This window comes from Ahaetulla prasina, chromosome 8, assembly GCF_028640845.1.
Source record: "Ahaetulla prasina isolate Xishuangbanna chromosome 8, ASM2864084v1, whole genome shotgun sequence".
Lineage (NCBI taxonomy): Eukaryota > Metazoa > Chordata > Lepidosauria > Squamata > Colubridae > Ahaetulla > Ahaetulla prasina.
Genome location: NC_080546.1, coordinates 28,120,863 through 28,138,481, shown reverse-complemented (window position 1 = coordinate 28,138,481; position 17,619 = coordinate 28,120,863). Strand labels below are relative to the sequence as shown.

The following is a 17,619-nucleotide window of genomic DNA, read 5'->3' as shown; positions in this document are numbered from 1 at the left end:
GTTCTTTTAAATTCAGTTTTTGGTTTGTCAGGATGGCATGTTACATTCAAGCCCCAAACCTCTCTTTGAATGGTGGAATCATAGAGTTGTAAGAAATCATTTAGGCTGCTGAGTCCAAACCTGTTCTTAGTGCAGGAATCACAGACAGATAACTAGCATCTATTTTCTTCTGATGAAAAAAGACAAATTCCTTGTGTGTTCAATCACACTTGGCCAATAAAGAAGTCTATTCTATTCTATTCTATTCTATTCTATTCTATTCTATTCTATTCTATTCTATTCTATTCTATTCATGGTTTCATTGTTGAACTGCTCTTACTGTTGTTTTTTCTTCTAACATTCGGTTAGAACATTATAATCTGCAATTATAATCTGCCCTTTCGCATCTTGAAATCCATTTCCATATCCTGGATTCTAAGATGATAGAAAATATTTAGGAACGTCCCTGTGTTTAGTGTGGCATCCTTTTTAGATATAAAAAGAGTGCTATTATACCATTCCTTTTTGTAAACTAAATGTTCTTCCTTCCATATTTTTCCATAGGACTGACTTTCTAGTCCCTTAATCGCCTCGTTTGCCCTTCTCTGAAACTGTTCTGGTGCGTTTATTCTAAACTCGTCTTAATAGAGGGTGAACAGAATTGGCTACAGTGCTAAAGATGGAGACAGACCAGAGCAGATTAAAGTAGAATAATTACTCTGTGATTTGGAAATTATACTTTGGATGATGCGGTCAGTCTTGCATTTTCCTTTTTTTGTTTTGCAGCCACATTTTATTACTCATTCTACTCAGTTTTTAATCACCTCTTGATGAAAGAGGTTTTTCACAAATATTACTAACCAAGTGAGGTATTTCTCATCCTTCCTGCTGCATAATGCCTAAATACCGTTCAGTAGTCAATTAATTCAGATCGTGTTCCTAGAAACTAATTTTCTTATTTAGCATTATTTGCAGAAAGTAGGCATCTGGATGTACAGGAGACAACTGAAAAGAATCTTGCTGTCATGAAAACATAGAAAATATACCAGTATCAAGAGTTCCCCAGAAAAAGACATTTTTCAGTACTGCTAATCTAATGCTGTCTGGTAAAATATATAATGATATTATAGATGACTTAGATTTAAAAACAACCCACCTCTCTTGGATATTTTTTTTTCTGGACGTCCTTGAAACATATATTGTATAGTTTGTGAATAGTATTGAGTTAGTTGCAAGAAAAAAAGCAAAGAAATAAATGTATTGGTGAATGTGAATAAATGGTGAATGTATTTCTTTTCCACTTCATAATATTTGCCTGTCCTTTAGATAATTTTATTGGTAGTGATTGTTATAGCTTCCAGAATAATGAGTTCTTGTTTAAACTTTTTTTTTAAATTAATAAATAGTTCCTATAATAAAAGCACATTGATTTGAAATCTCTTGACTAGAATTAAATAAGCACTATTTAGGAATAGAATTCTAGAAACATTCAGAATTTCAATTTCATTCCCTTTTTCTTTTCTAGGTGGTAAAAAAAACCTCAGATAGGAGAAACAAAATAATCATCAAATACTGTTTCCTTCCCAGAATGAATGGTATTTTGAATGTGTAAATCTTTCCAGTAAATTTGCAGTGTTCAATATATTATATTAATGAGAACAAAATCTCATAACACAATTTATAATATTCAATATGTTTATTCATCTTAAAGATCTATTGCCTATCTCTAAAAATATTTAATGAATTATATAATGTGTTTTTTAAAAAAGGCAAGTACTGTATATACTAAGAAGCACTTCCATTTCACACATGGAAAACTCCACCATTCTTTTAGGATGATACGTGTTCTGACAGATACGCATAATCTAAAAGAAGTATGCGATGTGTGCATTCAGAACTGTCTTGACTTTCATTGAATTTATGCATATCATTTAACAGATGTTTAATTTGATGACAGCCCTTGTCAAGAGGTTTAAGCCACTGTTATTACTTTGCATCTCTTATTCCTTTCTACCACCTTTTCTCATTATGAATTCTATATTTCCCCCTTTCTTAAACAAAACATATGTATGGTTTGTCTTGCAAGTTTTGTCTATTCCTTATGCGGAGAAACTGCATTGCCAAAAAAATGACAAACTTGTTTGTTAGTGTACATGTAAATTCATCCATGTGAAATATATATTCTCAAAGAAACATGCAAAAGGTCAACATAGAAAATACATAGTTTCCCAGGTGCTACTTTTTCTTGATTAGCATATAAATAATAAATATTAATTTATTAATATTAGAGTGAATATTAGAGATTTTATTTTTATTTTTTATTTTTCAAATTTATATACCGCCCTATCTCCCTAAGGACTCAGGGCGGTTCACAGGCAGTTAAAATACATATAAATACAAATTAAAAAACAACAATTAAAAAACTTATTCTATTGCCTAATTTAAAAACAATATAAATAATAAAAAACCCCTTAAAACCAATAACTTTAAAATCTAATCCAGTCCCGCGCAGATGAATAAGTGCGTTTAAGCTCATGACGAAAGGTTCGAGGTCCGGAAGTTGACGAAGTCCTGGGGAGTTCGTTCCAGAGGGTGGGAGCCCCCACAGAGAAGGCCCTTCCCCTGGGTGTCGCCAGACGGCACTGCCTAGCTGACGGCACCCTGAGGAGTCCCTCTCTGTGGGAGCGCACGGGTCGGTGAGAGGTATTTTCACAGTCATCCAGGTCATGGATTCACAGTCATCCAGGTCATGGTTGTCTCAAAGATGCTTTTTTTTTTTAAGGCAACTGGACTGTTTTTTTCTTGAGGAAGAAATGGTTTGTTTATTTTTTTAATCTCGAGGAGAAAGAAGTTTCGCTTCTTATCCAAGAAGCTTCATCAGTTCTGACCGGATGAAACTTTGTGGATGAGAAGCAAAACGTCTTTTTCAAGGGGGAAAAAAAAAACATTTCTTGCTCAAGAACAAAACATCGTCCAGTTGTCTTTTGAAAAAAGCACCTTTTTTCAAATAATAAGTCCCCCCCCCCCATTTTGTTCTTTTAACTTTAAAAGGGATTTTAACTAGTTTTAAAAAAATGACTCTTACATAGAAAGCTATTCTCTGGAATTCTGCTTCCAATGGAGCAAGGCTATCTAGTAGTTTGACACTCTCTTTTTTTCCTTTTATGGGTACATGTGTTCACACTGAAATTTTTGAGACTTTCATCCAGTGAGATTCTCTGGAATGATAACTGGCATCCGTCTGTTTGTTGTAAAGCTGCTGTACAAACTGCCATGCAGTATTGTGCATTAGAATTTTTGATGGTCTCTATCTCTAAGTTGATGACAATCATAGTAAATGTGTCCTTGGACAGTGTACGAGCCTAGAGGACACTTGCTTTTCTTTTATCTATTAGAGATCAACTTTTATGTCTGTTGTACCTCCTGTTCAAGTTCTGCTTTTTGCTAATATCTTGAATCTTATTCTAGGTTCAGTGGCATTGCAGGGCGAGAATGGTGGCTGGAGCAAACTTCTATATAGTGGGCCGAGACCCAGCTGGAATGCCACATCCTGAGACTGGGAAAGACCTATATGATCCAACCCATGGTGCCAAAGTCTTGACTATGGCGCCAGGCTTGATAACACTGGAAATTGTACCTTTCAGAGTGGCAGCATATAATAAGAAAAAGAAGTGCATGGATTACTACGACTCAGAACAGTAAGTTTTTTAGGAGAGGGGGCGTTAAAAATGAATGTCCCACATAATATTTTGGGTATGGATTTGGGATTTGGCTTTACATGCCATTGTATCTCACCATAAATTGCTTAATTTCCAAATAAATGGTCATTTCTCAAGCCTTATATTCAGTTCATTTTCTGTATAATTAGAAACCTATAATCTGAAATCATACCATACATTTTAACTTCTTACATCCTGTGACCTATCTTTAAATTAATTAAAAAAAAGCTTGAACCTCCAATGAGCTATAGTTGTTTTTACTATTCTGGGTGGCCTGGAATTGGCCCAAAGATTGTTCTCACATTTATAATGGAAAATTTTGGTGGTCATGATACTGTAGATCATATTGCAATTTTTTGATTTTTAATCTTTCCACTTGGGAATAAAGTTCTTTTTGATACCATTGAATAATTTGACAAGCTTTGAAGTACATGTTTAAAGTTTAGCATGTTTGTTATTACAGACGTTTTCTCATCTATGACAACTAAAAATTTGTCTATTTTTTTTCCTGTATAAATAATGCTTTTTTGTGATATATATTCTTTGCAGTGCTGCTGTTTTTATATTAGGGTTTGATTATCTATTGCATGGATTTTAACACCACTATTCTTGATGAGAGAATAGAGTTTGGTAATTTGAAATATATCCTTTTAACAAACTTCCTGTCATTTAATCTACTGCAACACATTTTTCATAGCTTAAGAAGGGGACAGTTTTTACATGATTGATTGAATTATGTTAATTGGGGGGCAAGATTTTTGCCTTTTTATTTTCTACAGCCAGTTAAGGAATTAAATTGTTGCCTCTCTTCTCTTAGTTAGTAGTAACAACCTCCATTTTGTTTCTTTAAGAAAAGATTTTAAAAATCAGAGTGATGCAACTAGTTTTTCCAAAAGTGGGTGATGAATTCAATACTGGAGAAAAACTGGACTGAAAACCATTACCAGTACAGAAAACAGAAGTCAGTTTACTGTTGTTAAAAAAACACCAGTTGCAAAATGTAGCTGCAAAAAATCTCCCATCTCTGCATTAGAAAGTTACTTTAACACTTTAAGAACAGCTTTAAAATATTAACATAATTCTGGAAGTGGATTGCACTGATTATCAGTTTGCCCTATTGTGTGTGTGCGCGCGTGTAGCAAAGTGGTTTAAATAATTAATTCTTCTGAGGCACCATAAGTTTAACTCTGTTAAAGGCATTATACAGAAGGGGAGATGAAACGACGTTTCCTCAGGGCTTAAATCTGCAACTTTATTAATGCAACCTTTTAAAATAATTATGGTCTGGCAGTCCTGTATTGCATTCTGTGAGTTGAGGTCTGTTACATTATCCATAATTTCTTAATGTTACATCAGGATATTGTTTTTAATTCTGGCCATTCCAGAGCTTGCCTGGGTTGTGTTTTTAATATAATAAGGAGTATTTCACAATAAACCCCCTAACTTTGGTCATATCATAAAACCATGAGAGAAGTCATGGGATGGTTTATATAATCCACTCGCTAATCCCTTTTTGCCTCACGGTTTCACTTTCCAATTTACTAGATCCAAATGGAAACTTCGATCAGTATCACATGTGACTGTCTGAAAATATCATCAGAAAAAAAGTATTTGCTACTAAAAAGAATTAAGTATTTTAGCAATAAGCATTTTTTAAAAAAATATATGAAGCATTTTGTGTTGTGATTTTTTCCTGCTTGGTGTAGGATAGGTATAGATGAGCAGTCCAATAAACATTCTCACTATTGCAGGTTTTGTGTTTGTAACAGAAACACATAGATTTAAGGAATTCTGTTTCATATTTGTATGTTAACTTCATATGAACACAATAAATACAGAAACGAATAATTATAAAAGCCAGCACCTACTTCAATGCTAATTAAGTTGATTTGGATGTTAGACTGGCAGTCTAGTGCATGTTCTGCTTTTGTACTTAAAGCAAAATTTAGTCAGAGTCCAGATCACTCTACCTCTTAAATTAAATGAGCATAACCATGGGGATACCATAGTAATCCCCAGTCCTGTTTAATCGATTCAGAAGTTTAATTCTTGGGAGCCCTGTACTTCTAGAGCAAGGGATGGGGAAGACCTGTGACTTTTAAGCATATTAGTAAACAGTCTTGATGGTATTGACATCAAACAATATCTCATTGATTCTTGAAAATCTGTTGAGACTCATCAAGAAAAACATCCAGCAGAAATCTGTTTTAAGACTCATTCCAGAGTCTTAAAAATCAATATATTGTCATTTGCTGTCCTTTGGTTCTAGTGAGTGTAGCTCACATGTCTAAGTGAAAGGTATTAGGGGTCTTAATTCTCAAAACCCTTTTATGCTCAGCATCTCAAACAAAACAAAATTGCACAGAGTAAACCAAACAGAGAATTAGGGTTTTTGTGGTTAGGAAGCAGGATGTCATATGAAATAAAGGCAGCTGTTAATTAAAAGCATATGAAAATAACTGAAGTTGAGCTGTGTAGTATGTGAATAATTACTAATTACACATACACACGGAGAGTTAATTTTACTTAAACATTTTTTGTCTGATATATAATCATCGTTTTTACAGAACTGGGTAGATTCTGAGACCTTGGACTCATTCTGTTACCATATTTTATTATCTCTGTTCCATTTTCCTTTCTTGAGGGGTTTGGATTAAATTCTAAGACACTCAGGATGTATTTTTGTTTTTGTTTTGTGTGCATGCCTTTAAGTCATTGTTCCTGGCAACTGCTTAGACTAGTCCCTCCAGTTTTCTTGGCAAGATTTTTGGAAGTGATTTGCCATTGCTTCCTTCCTATAGCTGAGAAAAAGTGACTGGCCTAAGTTAACCCAACTGGTTCTGTGTTAAAGGTGGGAGTAGTAGTGGTGTTTTGATTTTTGTTCTGGTATTTTAATCACTGCACCAAACTCGGTCTCCTCAATATGTTTCGACTACTTACTTCAGGGAGCAACAAAAATAATCAAATTAAATTAAATTAAAACAAATCATGAATAAAATGAATCAAATAAAACAAGCAAGTAGCTCACCAGCTATGGTCAGCTCAACAGTGCCATTTTCATGATTTACATGAGATATTCATTTTTACTTCAGCTATTCTAAAGAAAATATAGATTTTGATTTACTTAAATTTTAATAAAACTAATAATTTAATCTTGGCTGCTATTTGTTTACCATAGTGGTACGAAAGACATGTTTCTTACAATGAAACAATATATTATCTAAGAATTTTGCGAAAATTCTTTTTGCAAAACCAAAAAGGTAGAGCAAAGTTTACCCTTAAGTTAAAAAAAAAATCTGTTCCTTCCTTTTTAAAAAATAGCTCCCTCAGGAGAGTTAGAAATTTGCAAAGCCTCTACAATATTGCTTGATTTACTATTGATTATTAGCAACATACAAAACACTTAACATTTGTGTTATACTACATATAATTAAAAACAAAATAAACCCTGTCCATAGATTTATAATCCAATTGATCTAAAAGGGGGAAAAAAAGGATGGAACTGCAAACAGAAAGCAAAGGAACTCAAGTAGTAAATTTTTGAAAATGCTGCAATAGTTTTATAGAATTATAAGTAAAGGGCAACAGCCTAGCCTTATGCATATATGCCATATCTTCCTTAAGAGAAGTGGAATCGTAAAATTAGAACCTTCTCCTGAGAGAAGGTTTTTGCATAATGTGTCTGACGTATGAAAATTTGAATTATGTGTGCCTCTAGTGAGAATTCTGGATTGAATTGTTTGTTCCATCTATTTCTTTTCTTGGTTGTCCAAAGTATTTTCAGGAGGCTACACCAAAGTTCAAAAGTATCAATATTTTTTCTGTCCTGCTTCTTGAAAGTCCAGAGTCTTACATTGAAGCCAAGCAGGTAGGCCTAGGCAGATATATTTTAAGAAGGTACTTGGTCAATAGCTAGGATGCTGGCAGCAACCCATATCAACCATCAGCGCCAGTCAATAATATTTGTGATACATTTTTAAATGTTCAGTTGACTGAGTTTCATGTTTAATGAATGAACGTTTATAATAATAATAAAGAATTTGTTAGGCATATGCTAGGGTTTTCATTTTGGAAGGAGACACCGCCTTTATAGTGTATGAACGTTTGAAGCGTTACCAAAAGGAGCTTACTGTAGATCAGGGATGTCAAACTCCTGGTCCGCTGCCCGGATGCATCATATTCTGGCCACGTCCATGCCCGGTTTAGCGAAGGGGAAAAACGTCCCAATACGTCGAGTGATGCCATTGTGATGACATGAGTTTGACACCCCTGCTGTAGATCATGGATAGCACATTTTTGCAAGCCTAAAGGGAAAGTCTCTGCTTGATAACCTGTGCATCTCCTTGCCGTAAAATTCAGTCCCTGTGAATTCTGCCATCACCATCATGAGACACAGTTGTGGATTAAGCATTAAGTTGAGCAAACTCTTCCAATCTTCCTAATTAATTAGAGTGAAAAGATGTGTTTACTGTAGTTGGATTGGAGGAAGGATGGCTGGCAACATGTGAAAGCAGAACTCCCATTTGGGATGGTGTCTGTAGCATGCAGCCCAGATGTAGGGCGAAATGTTCTTAGGAGAAGGTGCCTGAGGAGCCGCTCTTGAAATCCCCCTTCAAAGGGAAGGCATACCAGCCGCCTGGATTCAATGCACACAACTTGGCGCTGTGGGAGAATGTAAGGTTTTAATAGGTCTGCCTTTTTTCTTTTAATCAAAAAGCACCGAACAAACTGATGGGCTTTTATTATTTCATGTCTCTTGCCAAATAGCAGGCCAGATTTTTCTATATAATTACGTGCATAGTGACTTGAAGTCTAATGAAGTAGAATGTTTGACTATTTGCTGCCTGTAATGATGAGTGATGTTAGTCCAGTTAAGCCATGCTGGACCTCCCATGGTTAGAACTGTAGGAGTGGCAAGAATATTAGAATGTTCTTGGATCTCTCATCTGTCATAGTTTAGGAACGGGAGAAGATAAATTACTGACAACATACCAGTCTCCCTTTTCCAGTATTGGAATACTGTACTGACAGTTCACTAGTCTATTTCCTAATTTTTAGTATTGTGTTTTGTCGGCTGTTCCAAATGAAAAGAGGACCAGTTAGGTGTAATGGTTTAGGTATCAGGATATAAACTGGGAGACTGTGAATTCTAGCCCTACCTTACACACAAAGTTAGCAGGTAACCTTGTGACATTCACTCTTGTTTGGCCCTAGGAAGAAGGAGGCAATGGTGAACCTCGACTGAAGCCTTGCCCCTCAAAATTGCAAGGAATACTCCAGGCAGTTTCCAGGAATCAAAAAAAATGACTCAAAGAAACTCCCCCACAACAATAACCTAAATTTTATATTAATTGTCACAGAAATCTGACACAATCTATGGCGTGTCAAATTTTTCAGCTTTCAATATCCAAACATTAAAAGGTAAAGGTTCCCCTCGTACATATGTGCTAGTCGTTGCTGACTCTAGGGGGGCGGTGCTCATCTCCATTTCAAAGCCGAAGAGCCAGCGCTGTCAGAAGACGTCTCTGTGGTCATGTGGCCGGCATGACTTAACGCCAAAGGCGCGTGGAACACTGTTACCTTCCCACCAAAGGTGGTCCCTATTTTTTCTACTTGCATTTTTACGTGCTTTTGAAACTGCTAGGTTGGCAGAAGCTGGGACAAGTAACGGGAGCTCACCCCGTTACACGGCAGCACTAGGGATTTGAACTGCCGAGCTGCCGACCTTTCGATTGACAAGCTCAATGTCCTAGCCCCTGAGCCACCAAGTCCAAACATTAGGGGTGCTCGAAAGGGGTGCCTCGCAGTGGTGGGTTGCCCCCGATTCGGACCAGTTCTATAGAACCGGTTGTAAAACCGGTGGGAGGCTCCTCCCACTGAACCAAACGTTATCAAAACTCTTATGCGCATGCGCAGAAGAGCGCACGCAGGCACGATGCAAATCGGTAATAAAGGTAAGTAGAATCCATCCCTGGTGCCTTGGGGATTGTAAAAATATTTTGGTTACTTTAATATAATTTAGATGTGCTTGGTAAGTAACTCCATAAATAATACAACTTTTTAACATTTTGTTTGTTTCATATAGGACTTACACATTTGGTTACTCTTGAGGCTTGTTTTTAAAAGCAATAGTGATAGCAATTTGGGATACTTATTATGTAGTTCTAAACAAAATGAACAGATTTGTAAGTCAGTGAAGTTTTTTAGAATAAAAACTCTGGAAAATTCTGTTTCTTGACATAATGCCTATGTTTTCCTAATCTATTAGACAGGTTTTATAAAATAGTAGCCAGCATGTATTTGCATATATTCTGGAGTGGTCTGTAGGTCAATGTGAGTAAAATGTATGTTCTTTGATAATGGGAATTGCTCCTAGGTCATTGGTAGAGGATAAGCTTTGGAAATTTTAAGCCTTGATGCCTCCATTTAAAAGGAGCTAATAGAGAAAATAGGAAAATCCTCTGTCTTTTGATTTTTCTAAAATCAAATTCTTTTTTGATTTTGATTTTCTAAAATCAAATTCTTTTGATTTTTCTAAAATAAATAAAGCAGATGCCTCTAACATCATGTAGAAGAATAGTAGCTTTAGAAATATGGTGAGGCTTATTATTTCATTTGGCAATGTACTTTGTTGGGCATTGTGATAACCTGGCCATTAAAAGGACCCAATCCAGGGTAACAGAGACGTATTTTATGCTACAGTTCTTACTTCAGTCATAAAATACATAATACTATGAATTACTGTGTGGGTACAGCCTATTGCAATATCTCTATAATTTCTCTTCAATCCATTAAGAAGTTTTATTTATATATTTAATATTCATGATACCAACCAAAGTTCTACCATTTTCCCCATCTGGTAACAAAGATTTTATCTATCATATTGTGCCATCCTATTTCTTTACCCTGAAGCTACATAAAACTGATTTCTAATTTGAGAAGTTGTCAGAGAGTTCTATATTTGTGCGGAATATCAAGACATTTGTTCATTTGTTTTAATGACACAGATTGTCCCTAGCTGCTGTTACGTCTGTTATACAAAAATGCTTGATAAAAAACACATTAACAGTATCTTTCGGCACTTGATTCAATTAGGAAATGTCTCTAATTTGCACTGTTTATTCCTAGTTCAGATCTTCCATTAAACTTCTTTTTGAGTAACTCAGTATAGTTTATTCCCCAAACTGAAATACATTTTGAATGCCAGATTAAATGGAAAATAAACTGTTTCTCATTAATATTTATTATGAAGCGTGTGTTGGCTTTTTTCTTTTTCTTTTTTGAAAGGCCCCTGTAATCTTTCTTCTTCAGAGAGCTGGATTTATTCACAATTGTTACCCAGTACAAATGTCACTTGTAAAATGGCGAGGCTTAAAACTAACCACATATAATTCTGTCCCATTGTGAGTTCATTACTTAGGCAAAAACTCCTTTCTCAATTTGTTGCCTTTCTTGCTTAATAAGAATAGTAAGACGTATTATTGCTTTGAGGTTTAGAATTTAATAAACTATAGGGAATAATTTTGGGGACAAAGTGCCTCAGCAGTTAAAGACGCTGAGCTATTCAGCAAGAAAGCTGACAGCCTGCGTTCGAGATTCGAGCTCCTCACAACAGGGCAAGCTCTGGTTACTTGCCTCAGCTCCTGCCCATCCAGCAGTTCAAAAGCATGCAAATGCGAGTAGATAAATAGGTATCACTTCAGTACGAAGCTAACTGTGTTCTGTGCATCTCAGTATACAGTTATGGTGCCGAGACGAGTGCTGCCCCTTAGGGTTGGAAACAATGGACCGGGGAAATCTTTACCTATAGGAAATAAAAGAAAGGAATAGGTAAGGACCAAAATATAAAATTCAGCTTGGCCTAAATGTGTTTTGAGATATTTCTGGCAAGTGAACTGAGCAAGCAAGGAATATAAAACCAAAAAAATAATACAGAAAATCACTGTGTGAGGTCTTGCTTGCAGAATCTTCTTACAAGAAAAATATAGTTGATATCAACCTTTGACAAAAATTCAAGAGATTTCTTTCACACTGGCTAATGACATTTATCTTCACCAAATACTTTATTTTTTCTAAAGTAAGTTCTTTGATTAGAACTTCACTTCTTCCATGTTGTTTTTCAGAGAAACAATATGAAAACAGTGTTTGATTGCCTTTTTGAAGCATGTGCTTTCTACTTCTCTCCCTAGTTTATATCCCCAGCTTTCCTGTTTTGATCTCCCAACTAGATGTTAACCCAAAGTCTAAATAACCCAACTTGGCATTTTGAAGTCTGCCAAGATTGACCAGGTCTGGTGGAATAGAAATATAATAAATAAATGTTCATTAGTAATAAATATAAGTAGACAAGAAATGGCTTGATCAATCATAATCTAAACATATGAAAGTACTATTGGAATGAGATTTGTACTTATTTAATGTTCTTTTAAAAAAATTGTCAGGTTCAAAGTCAAAAAAGATTCTACAAAGCTTTAAATATGACCAAGGACAATTCATTAAAAAACAAAACCATTAAAAAGTAACGACTTATTAAGCAGCTAAGAAAAAGAACAAGATACCAAAAGCATAATGGAATAGATAGTTTAATCTTGGATGGAAAACTAATGAAAAGGAGGAGTAGGGGTGTCATGATAGCAGTGTTCCAATATCTAAGGGGCTGCCACAAAGAAGAGGGAGTCAAACTATTCTCCAAAGCACCTGAAGGCTTTGGTTGCCACGATGTAAAAAAGATGTTGAGACTCTAGAAAGAATGCAGAGAAGAGTAACAAAGATGATTAGGGGACTGGAGGCTAAAACATGACAAATGGTTGCAGGAACTCGGTATGCCTAGTTTAATGAAAAGAAGGACTAGGAGAGACATAATAGCAGTGTTCCAATATCTCAGGGGCTGCCACAAAGGAGACGGAATCAAGCTATTCTCCAAAGCACCTGAAGGCAGGATAAGAAACAATGGGTAAAAACTAATCAAGGAGACAACCAATCTAGAACTAAGGAGAAATTTCCTGACAGTTAGCCCAATCAATCAGTGGAACAACTTGCCTTCGGAAATTGTGGATGCTCCATCACTGGAGGCTTTTAAGAAGAGATTGGACAACCATTTGTCTGAAATTGTATAAGGTCTCCTGCTTGAGCAGGGGATTGGACTAGAAGATCTCCAAGGTCCCTTCCAACTCTGTTATTTTGTTAACTCACCCAGGGTAACCTTTCAGAATCCTGGGATTGCATCAGATAGGATGCATGAATTGTTAGATGTTTAAATGTGACATACAGTTACTGGCATCCACCACCATTGGAGCTTCAGAGGTAGGCAACCTAATGCTTTCCTGATGTCTTGGGCCCCTGATCCAATATGCCCAAGACATAGAAGTTGTCTAGAACTGAGGAGGGGATCAGTTCCACATACAATAGTGGCCTAAATTGTGGAATTATTTTGGTTAAAGTGTATTTTTGAGGTTTGATGGCTAATAACACCACTTTTTTGGGAGTTTCAAGATAAACATATTCCACTGCTGGAATGGCCTGGGAATAGCCCAGACCTTAACCCAATTGAAAATCTATGGAGCCAACTAAAGAAACTTGTTAAGTCAGAAGCGACCCAGCAATAAAACCCAGTTAATAGAAGCCATCGTTCAATCCTGGTTTCACATTATAACAGTTGCAGAACTAAAAGACTTGGTTCACTCCATGGAAAGACATTGTAAGGGTATAATTCATGCTAAAGGTTACCCAACTACTTATTATCTGACATGGTGATAACTTTTGTACTGTATATCTTGTTTTTTCTATGGTGATAACTTTTGTATATCTCATTTTATCTACGTGTTTCAGTGTCTTTTTACTGTAACTGCTATTCTAATAGCAAATCATTGCATTACATTCTTGATTAAATTATCTTTCCACTGATATATAATTTTATGGTACTACTCCCAAAAAAAAGTGGTGTTATTAGCTAGTTTTAGAAAATACACTTTTCCCAAAACGTTTCCACAATTTTGGCCACTACTGTACATCTAATGATTTTAAGATCAGAACTGTTATTCAGTATTTGGAATAAGATATTATTTGGCAGCACAGATTTTTCAAAATGGATGGACCAGTAGCTTGCCAGCTCTAAATTGTTAATAGTATTTTGCACTACTATTAACTAAACAGTTAGTACTTTATTGCACAGAAATCCTGCGATAATTTCTGAGAATTGCACTGATCCTTGCAAATTTTTACCTTTTGCACATACAGTGAGAAGACTTGTTCTTCATTTGCTAAGTAATACGTAGAGCTTAACATTCAGACAAGCAACTCATCCCCCAATACGTTTGGTTCCCATTTTCTTCTGCCTTGAGCCATATCCAGCTGAAGTCAGCATTTGGCTTATATTTAAGATGGATCAATTGAAAATGACTAAAACATAGATGGAACAGGCTGAGTGAAAGAGCAAGTAAAAACATTTCTTTTTATTGTTGATTAATCACTCTTGCTTCAGGGACTTGAAAACTGTGTGTGTGTTGCGTTTGTACTTTTTGAGGCTGCGTGTTTTTAAATTGCTTATTAAAAACCTAGGTAAATAGTGTATCTCATGGCTACCTGGATATTTGATCTTGTTTTTCTCTCTTACGTATCCATTTGACAATTTGTGTCATGCTGCTGACTGAATGCAAATACTTTTATTTTCTGGGAAAAGTGGTCTTTACTAATTAATTTAGGCTGTAACATAAGTAAACGGGCGGTATCTTATGAACAAATAATTCGTCTTGTTTTCTGAGAAAGAATGTTTATGGAAGCAGAATATCCACATAGAAGAAGGTAAATATCGGCAGCTTCTGGAAGATGAAAACCGTCTAGATTCACAGAAACACAGCAGAATTTGTTTTAAAGAAATCGGAGGGTGTCCGGTGTTTTTGGAAGCACAGAATATGGAGCAGGAAGGAAGGGAAAATAACGCAGAAAAGTATATCTTCAGCAAGGCATGGCAAGACTGACCAGAAACAGAATCAGATCATGCCACACTGCAGTTCTGTGGCAGATTTTACTTGTGTATAATATTTTTTGAACGTGCAAAATAAAATGCTTTCTGCGGGATTTCCAAATAGTTCTTTTGTGTTGTAAGCACGTTTGGCATGCTAAGAGCAAATTGTAAAATCTTATCTCCCCTTTTCTCTCACATCCCATTCATTCCAATGTTGTTGAATGACATATTTCCCACAGCTGTGCAGTTAAAAAAATCCAGTGCCTGTCACTTAGTGTGATCCTTCATGGCTGTAAGATGCTCATTTGGCTTACGATACAGGTAGTCCTTGATTTACAACGATTCATTTAACAGCCATTCATTACACCACCACAAAAAAAAGTCATTTACATTTAAGACCACTGCAACATCCCCACAATCATGTGACACAAATTCAGGCGCTTGACAGTTGGCATGTATTTATGACAGTTGCAGGGTTCCTGGGTCGTGTGATCATCATTTGCAGTTTTCCGAGCTAGTTTCCAAAAAGCAAACTCAATGGGGGAAACAGGATTTCGCTTAATGACCGCGTGATTCATTTAACAACCTCAGTGATTCTCTTTTAACATGTGCGGCTAAAAAGGCACGACTTGCTGAAAAACATCTTTCTTAGCAACAGAAATTCTGGTTTCAGTTGTGGTATTAGTGAATTACTGCCTGTAATTTTAAATGCAAGCAAAGTTCAGTTGAAACTCACTGCATATTGATGCTAAAAGGTTTCTTTCTTTCCCCCCCCCTTTTTTTTTCTTTTAGCCATGAAGATTTTGAATTCATTTCAGGAACTCGCATGCGCAAACTGGCTCGAGAAGGTCAAAATCCTCCTGAAGGTTTCATGGCTCCAAAAGCGTGGACTGTGCTGACAGAGTATTACCAATCCTTGGAAAAAGTTTAAGCTGCTCTTATTAATTGCAGATCAACCTTTGACACTTGATTTATTAACAAGACAGGGGACCACTCAGTGATGCTGCTTTCTTGCAGCTTCCGACAGAAAACTTTTCCTAAATATCTTCCTTAACAACCATTCTCTGCTTTTCTTACGTGTTTTGCTACATATTACTAACAAACTTTTTTAAAATGTATTCTCTTTATTTATGTGTTTTTTTTATTATAGTAGTTTTTTTTTTTAAATTCTTTGTTTGATATTCTATGTACTCCTCTTATTTGACCTGCACTTTTCTGGGATGCTGAAACTTACTTTTTTTCTTTTCACTTTATGTAATGGAATTCCAGCACTGTGTTTTATAGTTTAAGGAATAGCTATTATAATCTGATTACATGAGCTAGAAAGAGGTGTTGAAATTGATCATCATAAAATAGCTTTTAGTGTATTACACTTGTACTTTTCGGTCTGGACTTTGAGGTTCTTATATGGAATCTCCAAAGTAACCTTGGATGGGAAATTAAACGTCGTTTGATAAATGTGTGGTTTTTATTTTTGCCTAGCTTTTTCTTAATCATGTAAAAAAATTATGGGAAATACATTCAGGGCATCCTGATTATGTGGATCACTAATTTTGTTTCATATGTTTCTGGTGGTTGTAACACTATCGCTGTCCTTTTGTTTTAAGCTTTTCTGCTCAATATAGTGCTTTTTTAAAATTATTTTTGGTTGATACGATTATTCTTTAAGCTCCAGTCTCATTTAGTTCAGTGGATTAGCTCCTAATTAAAGACAAAGTTTTGTCCTTCTGGAGAAAGGGAAGCTTCTGTAAAAGGATATTTGTCTGCTTCAAAAGTGCCTGCTTTGATCCTTTGACATTTCAGTATTTTGGGGCTGCAAGTTAACTGAATTATCATAAAACAGCCTTGTTATTGTAGAACTGTGATGGCGAACCTATGGCACATGTGCCAGAGGTGGCACACAGAGCCCTCCCCATGGGCACACGTGCCGTCGGCAGCTGCTTTTTTGGGTTCCATTGTGCGCCGGACAGCTACACACATGCACATGGCAGCCAGCTGCTGTCTTCTGGGTTCCCGGAGCTGATCTTCGCACAAAGACCAGCTAGCCGGTGCATATGCGCGTGACAGAGCCCAGAAGTGCAGCTGGCCGATATGCGCATTCACACCACCCAGCTGCTCTCTTTCGGGTTCCGGCACTCCAATGCACGTGCACGGTTCAGTTTTGGCATTCAGTGCCAAAAAGGTTAATCGTCACTGTTGTAGAAGCTGTACATGTGAATTTTGACTTCTGGTTAGGTACCATCTCTGCTTTGTTTAGATACTATAGAGTTTGTGTCTTTAAAGTATCCATGCCTTAAAACTAAAGATGTTTGTATAAGTGCATGTTCTACAGCAAAGTGTGTAAGAAGGTTCCAGGCTCAGTTCTTAATTATCCCAGTTAGAGGGACTGAAAACATTTGTTTCCAACCCTGGAAAGAGTTATCTGGGAATTTTTGGACTTGATGTCTACATACATTAAACTTGCCGAGATTAAGAAACACTGGTCTATCAAGACAATCAACACAGAATTAGATAGATGAATAATTTGATTCTATAAAAAGGAGTTTGCAAATACTCATAACGATAATTTAGATTATGTAAGCTTGTTAGCCAAGAATATTGCAATTATAGGTGAAGTAAAAAATGGCAAGAGCAAACAAGCATCAAGAACTTCCCTCCATGCATCTGCTAATTCACACACATTAACAGAATACTAAGGACTTTTTAAAATCCGTCTAAAAACTATACAGTAGGTAGTCCATGACTTACAATTACCTTGTGAGACCAGAACTTCCATTGCAATGTTAAGTGAGTGATGCCCAATTTTATGGTCTTTCCCAGGATTAAATGAATCACAGGTTCATTAACCAAATCTGGCTTTCCCTGTTGACCGTTGCTTGTTGGAAACCCCCTGGGAAGGTGGTAAATGGTGATCAGGTGACCCCAATACACCGTAACCATCATAAATACATGCCAGTT

The 17,619-nt window shown here is 36.1% G+C and overlaps 1 protein-coding gene across 2 annotated transcripts in view; it reads left to right on the top strand.

Moving 5' to 3' along the window:
- Nucleotides 1-16,119, top strand: part of PAPSS1 (3'-phosphoadenosine 5'-phosphosulfate synthase 1) — a 48,523-nt gene extending 32,404 nt beyond the window's left edge. The window contains exons 11-13 of one of the 2 annotated variants that reach the window (XR_009156424.1): nt 3,448-3,677; nt 13,935-14,133; nt 15,454-15,470. Coding sequence is in view for 1 of the 2 variants with exons in the window: in XM_058193955.1 (XP_058049938.1) it covers nt 3,448-3,677; nt 15,454-15,592 (369 nt within the window). In the remaining variant the exon portion in view is untranslated. Of the gene's footprint in view, nt 1-3,447; nt 3,678-13,934; nt 14,134-15,453 lie in introns of both variants that reach the window. The other variant, XM_058193955.1, reaches the window with a different exon arrangement.
- The last annotated feature ends 1,500 nt before the right edge of the window (nt 16,120-17,619 follow it).